Source organism: Heteronotia binoei, chromosome 2 (assembly GCF_032191835.1).
Source record: "Heteronotia binoei isolate CCM8104 ecotype False Entrance Well chromosome 2, APGP_CSIRO_Hbin_v1, whole genome shotgun sequence".
Taxonomy (NCBI): Eukaryota; Metazoa; Chordata; class Lepidosauria; order Squamata; family Gekkonidae; genus Heteronotia; species Heteronotia binoei.
In genome coordinates, this window is record NC_083224.1 from 17,380,031 (window position 1) to 17,396,094 (window position 16,064).

At 46.0% G+C, this 16,064-nt stretch overlaps 1 protein-coding gene across 1 annotated transcript in view; it reads left to right on the plus strand.

Moving 5' to 3' along the window:
* LOC132567235 (zinc finger protein 850-like) overlaps nt 1–16,064 on the plus strand; it is a 75,901-nt gene that overhangs the window by 11,080 nt on the left and 48,757 nt on the right. Inside the window, exons 2-6 of the mRNA XM_060232923.1 lie at nt 8,628–8,742; nt 10,410–10,480; nt 11,071–11,197; nt 12,448–12,564; nt 13,120–14,948. Of these exons, the coding sequence (XP_060088906.1) occupies nt 8,628–8,742; nt 10,410–10,480; nt 11,071–11,197; nt 12,448–12,564; nt 13,120–14,948 (2,259 nt within the window). The remainder of the gene's footprint in view (nt 1–8,627; nt 8,743–10,409; nt 10,481–11,070; nt 11,198–12,447; nt 12,565–13,119; nt 14,949–16,064) is intronic.

The window sequence follows — 16,064 nt, forward strand, 5'->3', positions numbered from 1 at the left end:
TCAAGGATCCACTGCTTCTGGTGTTCCCATGGTTCCAAAGCATGGATGAGGGAGCCACATGTGGCTCTTTCACATATATTGTTTGGCTCTTGAAGCCCCCACCACCCCGTTGGCTGGCTTGGAAAAGGTGTTTCTCTCTCTAAATGTCTTGTGCAAGCCAAGTAAAATCCATTACCTCATTGCTTATACTGTCCATAGCTCAAGGATCCATTCCTCCAAAATCATGGATCTGCCACTCAATGTTGCTGCTGCAGTGGAAAACAGTATTTCCAAACAATAGGTCCTGATGGATTCTCACAATCTTTGCATTTGGTCCACCCCCAAAATGCACTCTCCAGTCACAGTTCAATAATCATTGACAGTGCCACAAAAATCATGGATCCACTGCTTTATGGCACTGCCATGGCACAAAAATGTGGTTTTGAAGCACAAACTCTCATGCATCCTCGCAATTTTCGCATTTGGTCACCCATATTAAGTGTCCAGTCACAGACTGTGGCCATAGCTACAGATTGCACCGCAATCATTCATGAGGATCCCTTTGAAATCATCTCGATCCAACTTTCACCAGCCTCCCTTTTCCTAACCTCCTGCACTGCCTCTTGCTTGCATACTTCTGGCCAGCTAAAGGGGAATTGGCAACCCAACCCCTGGGTGAGAAACACCTGAAATGTGGGGGGTGGAGAGTACAGATGGAGGGGTTTGGGAAGGACTGGGACCTCCCTCGATGTCTAATCGACACCACCCTGCCAAGTAGCCATTTTCTGTTGCCTGAGGATCAGCTGGAATTCTGGGAGATCTGCAGGCAACACAGGGAGGTTGGCAACCCTACCTGAGGCCACCCTTAAAGCACCCAAATCCTTTTCTTCTCTTGCTTGTGGCCACCGTGCACAACCCCCCCCAAGTCTGTGGCTTCAGGTGGCAAAATGGAACCCCCCCAGATGCCTGAAGGAAGATGAGGTCTCTCTCTCTTAGGGTTGCCAGATTCAGGCTGGGAAATTCCTGGAGATTTGGGAATGGAGCCTGGAGCAGACAGGATACTCAGTGGAGGACAATGCCTCGGGGCCCACCCCACAAAGCCTCCATGTTCTCCAGGGAACTGATCTGTGTAGCCTGGAGAGAAGCTGCAATCCTGGAGGATCCTCCAACCCCACCTGGAGGCTAAGCAACCCATGCGTACCACAGAACAAAGAAAACACACCAAAATTACTGTGGAATATTCATGAGATACATTCACCATACAAAGTTTATAAAGGTAAAAGGTAGTCTCCTGTGCAAGCACCAGTCGTTTTCGGCTCTGGGGTGACGTTGCTTTCACAATGTTTTCATGGCAGACTTTTTACAGGGTGGTTTGCCATTGCCTTCCCCAGTCATCTACACTTCCCCCCAGCAAGCTGGGTACTCATTTTACTGACCTCGGAAGGATGGAAGGCTGAGTTAACCTGGAGCCGGTTACCTGAACCAGCTTCCACTGGGATCAAACTCAGGTCCTGAGCAGAGGGCTCCGACTGCAGTACTGTGCCACAGGGCTCTATATAACTTTTATACAAGGTTGAAAATATTTTTAAATCCATCAGATGTAACACCCAAGTAGAAAAGTAAAAGGTACAGCAGTCTCTTAAGCAATTCATTCACACCAACTAACATCACAGTCCAGACTTCTTCCTCTTCATGGATTATTCAGTGCTGATGGGGGGGCGGGAATTAATACCTGTCAGTAACTAGTAGCTTAAAAGTTACTGCATCCTAGATCATCTACTGTCATAATGATGAGGTCATGTGACTTCGATCGCAGGACAGGCTGATGCAATGCCTGGCAATGCCTGTAGTCACAGTGAGTCAGCATATTTGCTGATTGGTGGGCTGAGCTATAAAAAGTGCTAAGTACCAAGGTATTTTTTCTCTCTGTATTGATGATTGTCTGAGGTAGGACTTTGGAGCTCTGGATTGTAATTATACTGCACTTATCTGTGACTATTTGTAAATACACTGATAGTTCTAAAAGAACTGGTGTAAAGACTCTTCTTATCGGTGTGACCATTATTATCAGCCTATTTGGACGGCTCTCTGCTACCACTCACTATCCCTCAATAACAGACTCTTGAGCAATTCATTCATACCAACAAACGTCACAGTCCAGACTTCTTCCTCTTCCTGGATTATTCAGTGCTGGTGGGGGGGGGGGATTAAAGTGCTAGTGCTTAAAATTGACTCTGTCGTGCAAAGTTCCTTTAGAGTTCATAAACGCATTTTCCCTTCTTCAAAGACCTGATTTCACACTTTCCCTCTTCTAAAGCACAGACTTGCATCAAGCGGGAGGCTGGCACCCCTCGCTTCCCTCTGCCCCGGTTTCCCTGCTGCCAGCCGCTCTTCCCCTCCCTCCTCCCCCTCTCTCTGGGGCTGCAAGGGGGGAGCTGGGAGCCACTTTCTCAGCCTCCCTTTGCTGAGAGACCCCCGAGCAGCCCCATCGAGCAGCATTCGAGGCGTCGCTGACCCAGCCGGGCTGAAGGGAGCCCAGTCCCGCTTGTTTCCTGGCCTCTGCAGCCGTGAAGGGGTTAAAGGAGGCGAGCTGTGGGCGGGAGAGGGGGAGTGGAGGGGGCGGGAGAGAGAGGCGGGGAAGGTCCCTCCCAGGAAGGCCTTCCAGCCTCGGAAGGGAGGACTTTGCACCCCGCCCCGTGTTTGCAGGCGGGGGGAGGCGCCTTGAGATCCTTCCCAGACGGGAGGTTCTTCTATGCAGGTGGGAGTTGCCCTTTGTGAGCCCCCTTGGAGGGGGGTGGTCCCAGGTCTTGCAAGGCGGTCTGCATGGGGGGTGGGCAGGCCAGGCCAGCCTCCGCCCTGCATCCCGCCCTGCTGGAGGGTGGAAAGAATTTAGCAGGGAGGAATTGCTCGTTGTTGCATATTTTTAAAGTTTCTTGTATCTTTTGCACTGTTTTATGGTGGGTATTTTATCTGTTCCGAGGCACCCATTGCGGGGAGAGGGAGCAGGAGATCGACTGGGTTGAAGAAAGTGCTACGGTGGAGGGGACTCATTCCTGCTGACTGGCTGCCCCAAATGCCACACGGTAGTGCTCCCCTCACCTGCAGTACCGGGGACGTGGGGGGGGGGGGTGAGTGGGGAGATACAACAAAGTTTAAGCTCGGTGGCACCTTTAGGACGCACAAAGTTTTGTTCAAGGTATAAGCTTTTGTGTGCAAGCACGCTTCTTCAGACTAGTCAAGGTTTTTGCATTTTGTAAGACAGGAAATGCCAGTCTGTAACTGCGAGTTTCTTCTTAAGGCTGATGGAGTTCCACTCCATGCGGCTTACTGTGGTGTAGAGTTGCCAAGTCCAATTCAAGAAATATCTGGGGACTTTGGGGGTGGAGCCAGGAGACATTAGGGGTGGAGCCAAGATCAAGGCTGTGACAAGCATAATTGAACTCCAAAAGGAGTTCTGACCATCACTTAAAGGGATGGGACACCTTTTCAATTCCTTCCTTCCATAGGAAATAATGAAGGATAGGGGCACCTTCTTTTGGGGCTCATAGAATTGGACCCCCTGGTCCAAACTTTTTGAAACTTGGGGGGTATTTTGGGGAGAGGCACTGGCTGCTATACTGAAAATTTGGTGCCTCTACCCCAAAAAACAGCCCCCTCAGAGCCCCAGATACCCACAGATCAATTCTCCATGATTTTCTATGGGAATAAATCTCCATAGGGAATAATAGAGTTCCCAGCAGACATTTCCCTCCCCTCCCCCCCGCTTTCTGACAACCCTGAAGCGGGGAGAGTGTCTCCAAACCGGGGGATCCCCTGCCCCCACCTGGGGATTGGCAGGCCTACTGTGGTGCCTTCCACGAAGACAGATTGAATAAAACTGTTTTGCTCTTAAAGGTGCTGCGAGATTCACCTAAAGCTACATTAATTATAGTGCACCATTTAATGGGACTTAATGCAATCAATAGGATAGTACATTCAGTAAACGATGAAATAGAATGTGGGTTCCAGAACCAACCAGGAATCTGAAAAACAGTGTTGAAGGAAAGCAGTACTCTAAACATGACCCAATAAATGATGCAAAATTACACAGCAAGATACAACCTACAGCAAACGAGACCCAGTAATGTAGACTGCAATAATTCATCCAAGTGGCTTTCTGAAGCATTTTGTACAGTGCTTCCCTATTGCTAGAGTTGAAAAGCCTCTTCAATAATTAAGTCTTGCTTTGTTTGCTGAAAGCCGAGAGTGTGGGAGTCTTCATAACCGTCTCAGGTCAGCCAGCTTGGTGTAGTGGTTAAGGAGAAGTGAACTCTAATGGTTAAGGCCTTACTGGTCACTTTGTCCTGAGCTCCAGTTTACCTCAGATGTACCCACTAGACAGACTGATCCCCAGAAATAGATACCTTTTTTTAAAAAAATAAATATTTTTATGTTTTATTGACTCTTGTACAATTGACCATTACAACATATGAATGTTGGAATTACAAATAACCCAACCCTCCCCATCTTCTCTTAGTCTTTTCCCCTCAGCCAAGGGCACAGAGTCCTGATCTTCCACTGAATGTCCTTCCTTGCTTCTCCTGAGATCCACTCTAAATAAGGGTTCCATCTGGTCTCGATTTCCTTGACTTTATCTTCCCACGTGGAATCCTTGTTGATTGTTGCCACGATGTCAGACTGTATGTAATCAAAGAAATAGCTGTGCCAGATTTCTATTGACCATTTACTTTTATCTTTCCACCCCAAAGCAATGACCGCCTTCCCCGCTAGTATCATTGCCTTGACAAGGTTTTGAGTGGGTCTACTTAGTGCCGGACTTCCTATTGTGCTTAACAACATCAAATTAAAGCCAATGGTTAATGGTACATTACAGACTTTTCTAATAAATTGAATAATTTCCCCCCAAAAGGGTTTAACCTCTTCACACTCCCACCACATATGTGCAAACCAACCCTTAAATTGTTTGCAATGCCAGCACTTGGAACTCATTCCTGGGAATATATTGGCTATTTGTGCGGGAGTTTTGTACCATTTTGTGAAAAATTTATATTCCAGTTCTTTAAATTTGATTACTTTAATCCCTTCTAGTCCTTCCAAGATTTTCGCAGCCAACCTCTCTGTTAACTGACCTTCATGACTCCAAATCTTTTGTAAATGTACTATTATTTTACCTTTATTTGAAATCATTTTTCTGTATAGTAACCCCACTAGACCCTTCCTTTGTTTGGCCATTACTTTATATATCTCTTCCATTGGAGCGTCTAACCAAAGCTCTCCCTTTTCACTGATCTTCTTAACTATCTTATGCAAGCCTGCTATGTTTAACCAGTATTGATTACCTAAATCTTCTGTAATTTCCTCTAAGGGTTTTAGTTTACCACCCCTAAACATATCGTCCACTCTAAAATAGCCTTTGTTTTTAAGCCTTTCCCACCATTTTGTAGCATGCACCTCCTTAACAATAGCTTCCAGGGGGCTCCACCTTGAAACCTTTCCTAGCCACTGTGGGTACCATTTCATCCAGGTTTCTAATGCTACTCTTCTGGGCCCTATAGCTAATTTTAGATCTTTTGTCGACACTGTGGAAAAAATTCCAAATCTTCCAATACCACTGTTGACTGCATTCTCGAAATTAATCCACTTCTGTACCTTATCCTCACTCAGATCTAGTAACGCTCTTAGTTGGAAGGCCTCATAATATTTACTTAAATCTGGGATTCCCCAACCTAATTCTGATTTAAGGTTGTATAGAATTCTCTTATGAAACCTACAGTTTTTATTATTAAAAATCCACACTTTGATTGCTTTATTCCATTGTTCAATTTGATTTTTCCTCAAACCTAAAGGCAACGTTTGGAATAAATACATTAACTTTGGTATCAAGAACATTTTAAGAGATCTTATTCTAGTTGATATCCCTAGTATTTTATGATTCCATTTATTCATATCTCTCTCTGTTTTCTTCCATATTTTACCATAGTTCTCCTTTATCATTTTGTCCATATTTTTTTGCAAGACTATCCCTAGGTATTTAAGTCTCTTGGCTCCCATTCCTATATTCGTAATCCTATTTATTTCCTGTTTTTCCTCTCTATTAACATTAAGGTATAGAATTTCTGATTTTGCCATATTCACTCCGAGCCCTGAACACTTTTCAAAATCATCTAAAATTATCTTAATCTCTTTAACTCCGTCTTTGGGGTTAGACATAATTACTATGATATCATCCGCAAATAAATTAATTTTCATTTCTTCATTACCTGACTTATACCCCTCTATTCTCCCCGCATTCCTAATTCCAGAAATAGATACCTAAGCTCATAAGATCGACAACAGATCATTTAATAAGTAAGTATTGGTGGTTTTGTGGCCTGAAGGACCAAAGAGGTATATCTTTAAAAGCTTGATATGTAATATACCGCAGTGACATTGATCCTCAACAACAAAATACAAGGACTCTCCTTCTGATGCACTGTGGTAATCCTTAGGTGATTCTTCACCAGGGACAGTGATGTAACTCTGTTTTCTTTTCTTCCTGCCTTTCTGATATCTTTCCCTCTGCCTTTTCACAGCCAAGTGAATGAGAGTGTCTTTCCGGAGTCAGAGGCAACCCAAGAGAAAGGGGAAGGAGATGGAAGAGAAGGACCCCGAAGGGCTTGGAACTGGGAAGATACCAAGGAAAGGTCTCCATCCCCTCCAAGCAGGGAGTGGTGCTGAATTTTGGGGGAGAGAGATCATGGTTCAAGACCCTGTGACCACAGATGAACGCAGCCGATGCTTCCGGCAGTTCTGTTACCAGGAGGCTGATGGGCCCCGAGTGGTTTGCAGCCAGCTCCACGGACTTTGTAAGGACTGGCTGGAGCCAGAGAGGCACACCAAGAAGGAGATGATGGACCTGGTGATCCTGGAGCAGTTCCTGGCCATCCTGCCGCAGGAAGTGCAGGGCTGGGTGAGAGGATGCGGGCCAGAGACCAGTTCCCAGGCAGTGGCCCTGGCTGAAGGTTTCCTCCTGAGTGAGGCAGAGGAGAAGAGGCAGGCACAGCAGGTGAGGGGCTTTCAGTCACTCCACTCAAGCAATGAGCTTCTCCTGCCAGCTATTACTGTGTGGGTCAAGCCACTTCCATTGTGACAATCCTGGGAACGTCCTCTCTTTAACAGCCTTGCTCAGGTCTTGCAGACTGAGGGCCTTTGTGGCTTCCTTGACTGAGTCAGTCCATCCTGTGTTTGGCCTTCCTCTTTTCCTGCTGCCTTGAGCTTTCCTTAGAATTTTTGCCTCTCTCGGTGACTCCTGTCTTTTCATAATGTCACCAAATATCTCATTTGAGTCATTTTAGCTTCTAGGGGGAGCTGAGTCTTGATTTGATCTAGAACCCATTTATTTGTCCTTTTGGTGGTCCATGATATCTGTAGAAACTCTCTCCTCCAACACCACAAAGCATCAACTTTCTTCCTGTCAGCTTCCTTCCTTGTCCAACTCTCACACCCACACAAAGTAATGGGGAATACAGTGGCACAAATTAACTTGCTCCAGTGACACATCCTTACACTTCTTCATCAACCTTAAATTTCTGTAATCCTCCACTAGTCATTATTTTTGCCCCTTGTTCCGCTGTAAGCTTACTTCAGCATTTTCTGCTTTACCCTTCCTTAGTAAATATTCCAAGTCTTCACTACTTTCTGCCAATAATGTGGTTGTCAAGAGTGCCTCTTGCCATGAATCGGTGGGGGAAACAGTTATGCTTGTATGTCACCTGCAATAACCTTTGAGTCCTGCTTGACTGCTATTGCTATGCTCTCACCTACTGACCTGTTTTATCTGCAGTATATCTGTATCCATTTCCTCCCTGAGAACTAGTCACAGAGGGCCTCCAAGGTCACCTGCGTTATCTGGTTCACAGAGACTCTCGTGGTTTTGTTTCTGCTTGATTAGGGGGCTTGGATTGCTTATTGGGGGGATGCAGTTGGTAGATTTTGGTGCTTTAGCTTTGAAACCATGTAAAGAATGGACCCAATGTATAGCTGTATGAGCAGGGGCCGTGGGCTTCAGTTTCAACAAGACCTGCTTGCATGGCCTTGGGCCAGTTTGGTGTAGTGGTTAAGTGTAGTGGTTAAGTGTTTGGTGTAGTGGTTAAGTGTGCGGACTCTTATCTGGGAGAACCGGGTTTGATTCCCCACTCCTCCACTTGCACCTGCTAGCATGGCCTTGGGTCAGCCATAGCTCTGGCAAAGGTTGTCCTTGAAAGGGCAGCTGTTGTGAGAGCCCTCTCCAGCCCCACCCACCTCACAGGGTGTCTGTTGTGGGGGAGGAAGGTAAAGGAGATTGTGAGCCGCTCTGAGACTCTTCGGAGTGGAGGGCGGGATATAAATCCAATATCTTCTTCTTCTTCTTCTTCTGTAACGTCTTTGCTTATTCAATAAACGCCTTTCTGAGATGATTGGTGAAGAACATGCAGGACCTGACAGTGGTGCCATCTCCATATCTCAAACTGTTGATGTTCCTTCCGCCCTTTTCCACTCCACCTTCATCTACATCTAATGCAGCTTTCCTTATGATGTGTTCTGCATGAAGATTTAAGAGACGGGGAGATAAAATACACCCCAGTCTGCCAACTGGAAACCCCTCTGTTTTTCCCTTGCTGTTGTTCCAGATGTGGGGGGGACCCGTGAAGGTGGAAAGAAGCTTCTCTGAGGCGGAAGGAGCTCCGTCAGAGGAAGGCCAGAGGGCGCAGGCCCAGGAGCGTGCCCAAGATGCCCCGTCAAGTGGTAAGGAGGCCTCCTGCCCAGAGGGGATTGGAGCATGTGATGAAGTTGCTGGGCAGAGGGTTCAGGAGAGGAGAAAAGGGAAATACTTCTGAAGACTGCGTAGAATGGATAGGATGTCGTGATGACTTCTACACTTTAAGGGGGAGCATACAGATTCATGGAAGGGAATTTGATGCTTCTTTTCATCAATAGAAATATGCATATCTCACCTTCCTTCCGCTAGAAAGACTCAAGGTGGCTCAAAAACAGAAAAGGAAAACAAATCTGGGGTCAGCTAAATGCCAAGGTGAATAAAGGGAACTTCCATGTTCCCCTGACCAGCATGGCCCAGACTCCCCAAGGTCATCAGATCTCAGAAGCTAAGAATGGTCAGCCCTGGTTAGTTTTAGGATTGGGAGACCACCAAAGAAATTCAGGGCTGCTGTGCAGAGGCAGGCAATGGCACACCACCTCTGAATGTCTCTTGCCTGGAATAACTGGAGTCAGTATAAGTCATCTGTGACTTGATGGAGCTTTAGACACACAGACCCCCCCCCCCTTGTTCTGGGGCAGCAAATCTAGAAAAACCCATTGCCACAGGCCAGTAATTGGGGCTGTGTGTCCAGTTTTAATGCTTTTCAGGGGCATCTGGGTGGCAACACTCAGAGGACACTGGATTAGGGATGCCGGGCCATGGCCTGGTCCCCCTGTGAGGTTTGCGGGTGGAGCATGGGCTGGACATGATGCCATTTCTACGTGTACTATTAACACAGATCCAAATCCAACTCTGTAGTGTGATTCCACTAAGTAGCTCAGAATAAGGAATAGAAGATTAATCAATAATTGATTAATCAATAACAGAATTGACATAAATAATTTCCTTGACGTCCAGGAGTAAAAAGAAAAGAAACAAAAAATAGAATGAACATAAACAGTGATGCGAATGGGAACATCACTGATAGCCTAACCACTGTGAAAGGTTTATATTAAGAAACTGAAACAGAGAAATTAAAGTACCTGGGTCTTCGTTTGGAGAACTTGGGCTAAGAAAATATCTACGTGAGACTTTTATTTCCTTTATATATTGCCTAGTGTCGGATTCGGATTTGTGTTCATTGTACATATTGTAATACCGGCAGTCCATATTGTTTGTCATTTTCATGCCTCATCCAGCAAAATACCTGAATGTTACGTCAGACTGTCAGCAGACGCTCTAGAAAACACTGGCAGCCCCCTAGAGTTTCAGCTGATGTGCTGAAACCACATGGGTTTAGGACTGGATGTGTCATGTCACATAGTTTCTGGTCACCTGCTTTCTTCCTGCCAGTCTGGACTCCAGGAAGAAGGCCCAGGAGGCGGGAGGATGTCATGCCTGGGCTTTTGGTCTGATCTAGCAGGGATACTGAAGCCATTGGAGCTCCAGGGCTCACAGGGCACATTTCAAGCCTCACAAAAGTCTAAAATCATGTACTAGCAGCGGTCATAACCACCTGAGGTTCATAGCTACCTGAGACTTGTCTTTCACCTCTCCCACAATTTACTGAATTTGATTACAACATTTTCTAGAGTGTAAAGAAGACAAGGTTTGACAACCCTGGGAATCGGGATGCGTAAGGAAGATTCAGACAAGCCAGCAAAATAGGAATTTTAGGCTGAAATTCTTCCTTCCCGTTTTGTCTCCCTTGCAGGCAGCGAAGAGACGTTATGGAGCCCTTTTCTTTGCAGAGAAGTGGAAACGCCTCCTCAGCCTCTGATCCAGGTAGGGGGAGGGGGAGAACGGGGGATAGTCAGGGCCCTCAGTTCTTTCTCAGGGAAGCTTTTCCTCCTGCTGCCTGAGGAAGAGAGGCTCTGAAGAGCCCAGCCTTTACGCACACTGAGCTCTGCATCCTGCACCCTCACAAACTCCCCGTCGAGAGTGTCAATTCCCTGCTCTACCAGGGCCAGGGCTTTTTTGGTCCTGGCCCCGACCTGGTGGAATCAGCTCCCTATGGAGATCCGGGCCCTACCTGGCTTGCTGGCCTTACGTAGGGTGCTGTTCCGCTAGGTCTTTGGATGATGCAGTGGGCATCTATCAATTGATTGGCCTCCCTTCTACTGCGCTACTGTACTGTGATGCTGTATTGTGGTACTATTTTGTGCTCTACCACCTGGCTGTCATGTCACTTTGCTGAATTATCTTGCTGCACTTGGATGAATGTTGTAATTGGTTTTATTATGATTTTATTGTGATTTTGTTTCTATTCGCTGTACTCCGCTCTGAGCCCCCAATGGGGGAATGGGCGGAATATAAACAAATAATTAATAATAATAATAACGATCCGTGATGAGAGAATCTGCTTCTTCTTTCAGTCTCCATTTTCCTTTGAGGAGGTGGCCGTGAATTTCTCCGTGGCGGAGTGGGGCCTGCTGGATCTGGACCAAAAAGCCCTTTACAGAGAAGTCATGCTGGAGAGCTGTGGGAGTGTGGCTTTTCTGGGTAAGTATCTTTCATGGGAACTAAAGGTGCAAACTGCTGCCATGGGCTTGATGCATGAACCTGAAGAAGTTGGGGTGGCCATAAAAGTGATGTTCAGCAGAGCCAAGTATAGCGATGCAATCCACCCCCGTGATCCAGCGGCAGCTGAGGCCAGTGTTGTGGCCATCATCAAAGCCAGAGAGGGTCTCATGGCATGAGGCCGAGGCGGGGCTGAGAGGCACTGCCCCACTGACCCCCTCAGCCTTCCCATGTTCCATGTCCCAAATATTGCTGAGCAGACAGGTTAAAACGGAAAAAGGAAGTACTTCTTCACCCAAAGGGTGATTAACATGTGGAATTCACTGGAGGTGGTGGCAGCCACAAGCATAGCCACCTTCAAGTGGGGGTTAGATAAAAATATGGAGCACAGGTACATCAGTGGCTATTAGCCACAGTGTGTGTGTGTGTGTGTGTGTGTGTATGTATATATATATAAAAAATATTTTTTGGCCACTGTGTGACACAGAGTGTTGGACTGGATGGGCCATTGGCCTGATCTAACATGGCTTCTCTTATGTTCTTATGTTCAAATGCGTCTTACCAGGGTCTCACCAAGTAAACCCAGGGGTGGCCCCAGAGTTTCTGGTGCCCCAGTCGCTGCACCGCCCTCTGGTTTACTGGTATATCCAGAGAGAAGATGTTAATAAACAACTCTGATGCCAATAATGCCCCTTTCTATTTTCCCTCCCATCTAAATGGCTTTATTCGACCTTTAATCTCCTAACTTACAATGCCCAGGCAGCTGTGTTCTGCAAAGCATCCTGGGGCTTTTAGTCAGTAAGTGTTTCATAAAGAGCCAATTTTTCCACCACAGGTTTATTTGGGGGAGGCTGGAAACCAGCTCCTCTTTGTTCGCTTCACAACTGGAAGGAAACTCTCAGTGCACTTGAACGATTAGATATTGTGAGAACTTCTTGTATTTCATTGTCAAGAGCAGAGAGTCAAAAGAGCTGCACAGCAAGTCTAATGGGAGCAGCGGGGAATCATTCTTTGTCATCTTCCCCCTTAAAATACATTTGGGGAGAGGAGGGATGGGCAGAATATCAAAACAGCTCTACTGGAGGGCCTGGCAGGGATAAGGTGTGAACAGCAGCTCAGTTTGGTAGGAAAGAAGGTCTTCTAAAAGAAATGGAGACCCAGGAGTGAGGAGTGCCTGACTGGTGGCTTGGCTTCTTGCATGGGTGCTGATTGAAACTCTTTCCTGATTTCAGCAGATGTAGAGGAGACTGCTTGGGAATTCCAGGGGCTCTCTTTGGGAATAGTCAAGAATGAAGATGCTGAAGAAAACTCTGGAGATGGACCACAGAGGCAGGAGGAAAGCCACGCAGGTAAGAGGAGGGATAAGCCCATTCCTTGCCAAAGAGGGGTCCTCCCTGAAACCCCAGTCCATTAAGAAAGGTCAGTCAGCAAAAGAAGGAACAGAGGCTTCTATGTGAACCAGAGAATCCACTGCAATGAAAAGGGAAAAGACAGTGAGGCATTTGCTAAGACCTTCAGTCAGAGAATGAATGTCATTGGGCAGATGTGAATTACCATAAGAGAGCAATTGTGTAATAACTTGAAGTACAGAAATAGCTTCCCTCATAAAACAGCCCTTCCTTCTAATCAAAGAAGTCACACAGATGGGGGCCTCTAAAAATGGCTAATAGTCCCAACCAAGCATCTCTGATGCAGGAAGCTTAATGTACTTTCATAGTGTATACTCAGTTGTACGCTTCACTGTAAAACAGGAGGACGACACTGAAATATGTGGAGCATGGGTGAAACTTCCGGAGCACATCAGACCTCTTTGTGTGGATTCTAACAGGAGATCTCTCTCTTTATTCCAGCAGGAGGTGATCAGAGGAATGAGGAGGATGAGGAACTGCATCATGTTTCACCAGAGGATGTCAAGAATGAAGATGTGAGAAGAAACATCAGGATACAAAGCAAGTCTCAGAGGCAGAAAGTCAGGTGCAGAGTGAAGAAGAGGAATAAATCCATTCCTTGCCAAGGGGGGGATTTGCAAGAAGTAATTCACAGTTTGGAGAAAACTTACAAGTGCATGGAGTGTGGAATGAACTTCTCAAATCAAACCCAATATAATATACATTTTTCAAAGTACAGTATAGTGAAGGCATGTAAATGCTTTCGGTGTGGAAAGTACTTCAGATACAAATCGCAACTCCTTGTGCACCAAAGGATCCACAGAGCGGAGAAACATTTTGAACACGCAATGTATGGGAAGAAATTCAGTCAAAGCTGCATTCTTCAACAGCATCAGAGAACACACACGGGGGAGAAGCCTTTCAAATGCTCAGACTGTGGGAAGAGGTTCAGTCACAGTGGCCATCTTCAAAGTCATTTAAGAACCCACACGGGGGAGAAGCCTTTTGAATGCTCAGAATGTGGGAGGAGATTCAGTCAGAATAGCGATCTTCAACGTCATCTAAGAACCCACACAGGGGAGAAGCATTTTAAATGCTCAAAGTGTGGGAAGAGGTTCAGTCAGAGTGGCAGCCTTCAACATCATCTAAGAACCCACACGGGGGAGAAGCCTTTTGAATGCTCAGAGTGTGGGAAGAGATTCAGCTGCAGCAACAATCATCAAAGTCATTTAAGAACCCACAGTGGGGAGAAGCCTTTTGAATGCTCAGAGTGTGGTAAAAGATTCAGTCATAATAGCGCTCTTCAACGTCATCTAAGAACCCACACAGGGGAGAAGCCTTTTGAATGCTCAGACTGTGGGAAGAGGTTCAGACACAGTGGCCATCTTCAAAGTCATCTAAGAACCCACACGGGGGAGAAGCCTTTTGAATGCTCAGACTGTGGGAAGAGGTTCAGTCGGAGTGGCAGCCTTCAGCATCATCTAAGAACCCACACAGGGGAGAAGCCTTTTGAATGCTCAGAGTGTGGGAAGAGATTCAGCTGCAGTAACAATCATCAAAGTCATTTAAGAACCCACACAGGGGAGAAGCCTTTTGAATGCTCAGACTGTGGGAAGAGGTTCAGACAAAGTGGCCATCTTCAAAGTCATCTAAGAACCCACACGGGGGAGAAGCCTTTTGAATGCTCAGACTGTGGGAAGAGGTTCAGTCAGAGTGGCAGCCTTCAACATCATCTAAGAAGCCACACAGGGGAGAAGCCTTTTGAATGCTCAGAGTGTGGGAAGAGATTCAGCTGCAGTAACAATTATCAAAGTCATTTAAGAACCCACGCTGGGGAGAAGCCTTTTGAATGCTCAGAGTGTGGGAAGAGATTCAGCTGCAGCAACAAACATAAAAGTCATTTAAGAACCCACACTGGGGAGAAGCCTTTTGAATGCTCAGAGTGTGGAAAAAGATTCAGTTATAATAGCGATCTTCAACGTCATCTAAGAACCCACACAGGGGAGAAGCCTTTTGAATGCTCAGACTGTGGGAAGAGGTTCAGTCAGAATGGCAGCCTTCAAGATCATCTAAGAACCCACACGGGGGAGAAGCCTTTTGAATGCTCAGAGTGTGGGAAGAGATTCCGCCGCAGCAACCATCATCAAAGTCATTTAAGAACGCACACTGGGGAGAAGCGTTTTGAATGCTCAGAGTGTGGAAAAAGATTTAGTCATAATAGCAATCTTCAACGTCATCTAAGAACCCACACAGGGGAGAAGCCTTTTGAATGCTCAGAGTGTGGAAAGAGATTTAGTAACTGGAGCAATCTTCAAAAACATCGAAGAATCCACACAGGGCATAAAGTTTTGGAGTAGAAAGAGATTCATTCATTGTGGTTATCTTCAACATCATCTAAGAACCCACAAGGGGGGAAAACCATGTCACTTATTAGCCTAAGGGAGGTGAACTGATTTTTTTACAGTGATCTGACAGAAATGTCACTTTGTTGGGCCATGTTTGCCCTACAGTGTAATGCCAGGTACCAGAGATATTAACTTTAGAAAGAACATAAAGGTAGTCCCCTGTGCAAGCACCAGTCATTTCCGACTCTGAGGTGACGTTGCATCATGATGGTTTCATAGCAGATTTTACAGGGTGGTTTTCCATTGCCTTTCCCAGTCATCTACACTTTCCCTCCAGCAAGCCGGGTACTCATTTTACCGACCTCGGAAGGATGGAAGGCTGAGTCAACCTTGAGCCAGCTACCTCCCTGTATGAACTCCAGAGAGCGCTGAGGTCAGCTAGAAAGAACCAGCTGAATATCCCTGGGCCAAGGGAGGCCAGATTGAAGACCACCCGGGATCGGGCCTTCTCCATAGCAGCTCCCCTACTGTGGAACCAACTCCCGGAGGAGGTACGGGCCCTGCGATGTTTAGACCAATTCCGCAGGGCCTGCAAGACCCACCTCTTTAAAATAGCCTTCACTTAATACTGAGCCAAAAAAGTCCTCTTGGATATGTTTTACGTTTTAGTCACTGAATTTTATGGAAGAACTTAACTATAGCACCATAATGTTAATCTTATGCAAGTTTTAATGATTTTAAGGATGATTTTATAATTGAAATTGTAATTATTGTATATGGTTTTACTTGGTTTTACTGTACATTGTATTTACATGTTGTGAGCCGCCCTGAGCCTGCTTTGCGGGGAGGGTGGGATATAAATAAAAAGTATTATTATTATCATTATTACCTAAACCCAGCTTCCACTGGGATCGAACTCAGGTCGTGAGCAGAGCTTGGACTGCAACCCAATTAACAATATTATTTTTTACTTAATATACATACTGAATGATCAGCCTTACAGTGTTTCCTTTATTTAGGAGTCTTTGATAACTCATCTCTCTTTCTCTGAATTACTGCATCCAAATCTTCTCTTCCACCTCTCCCACAGTTGTGCTGTAGCAATATTGCGTGTGC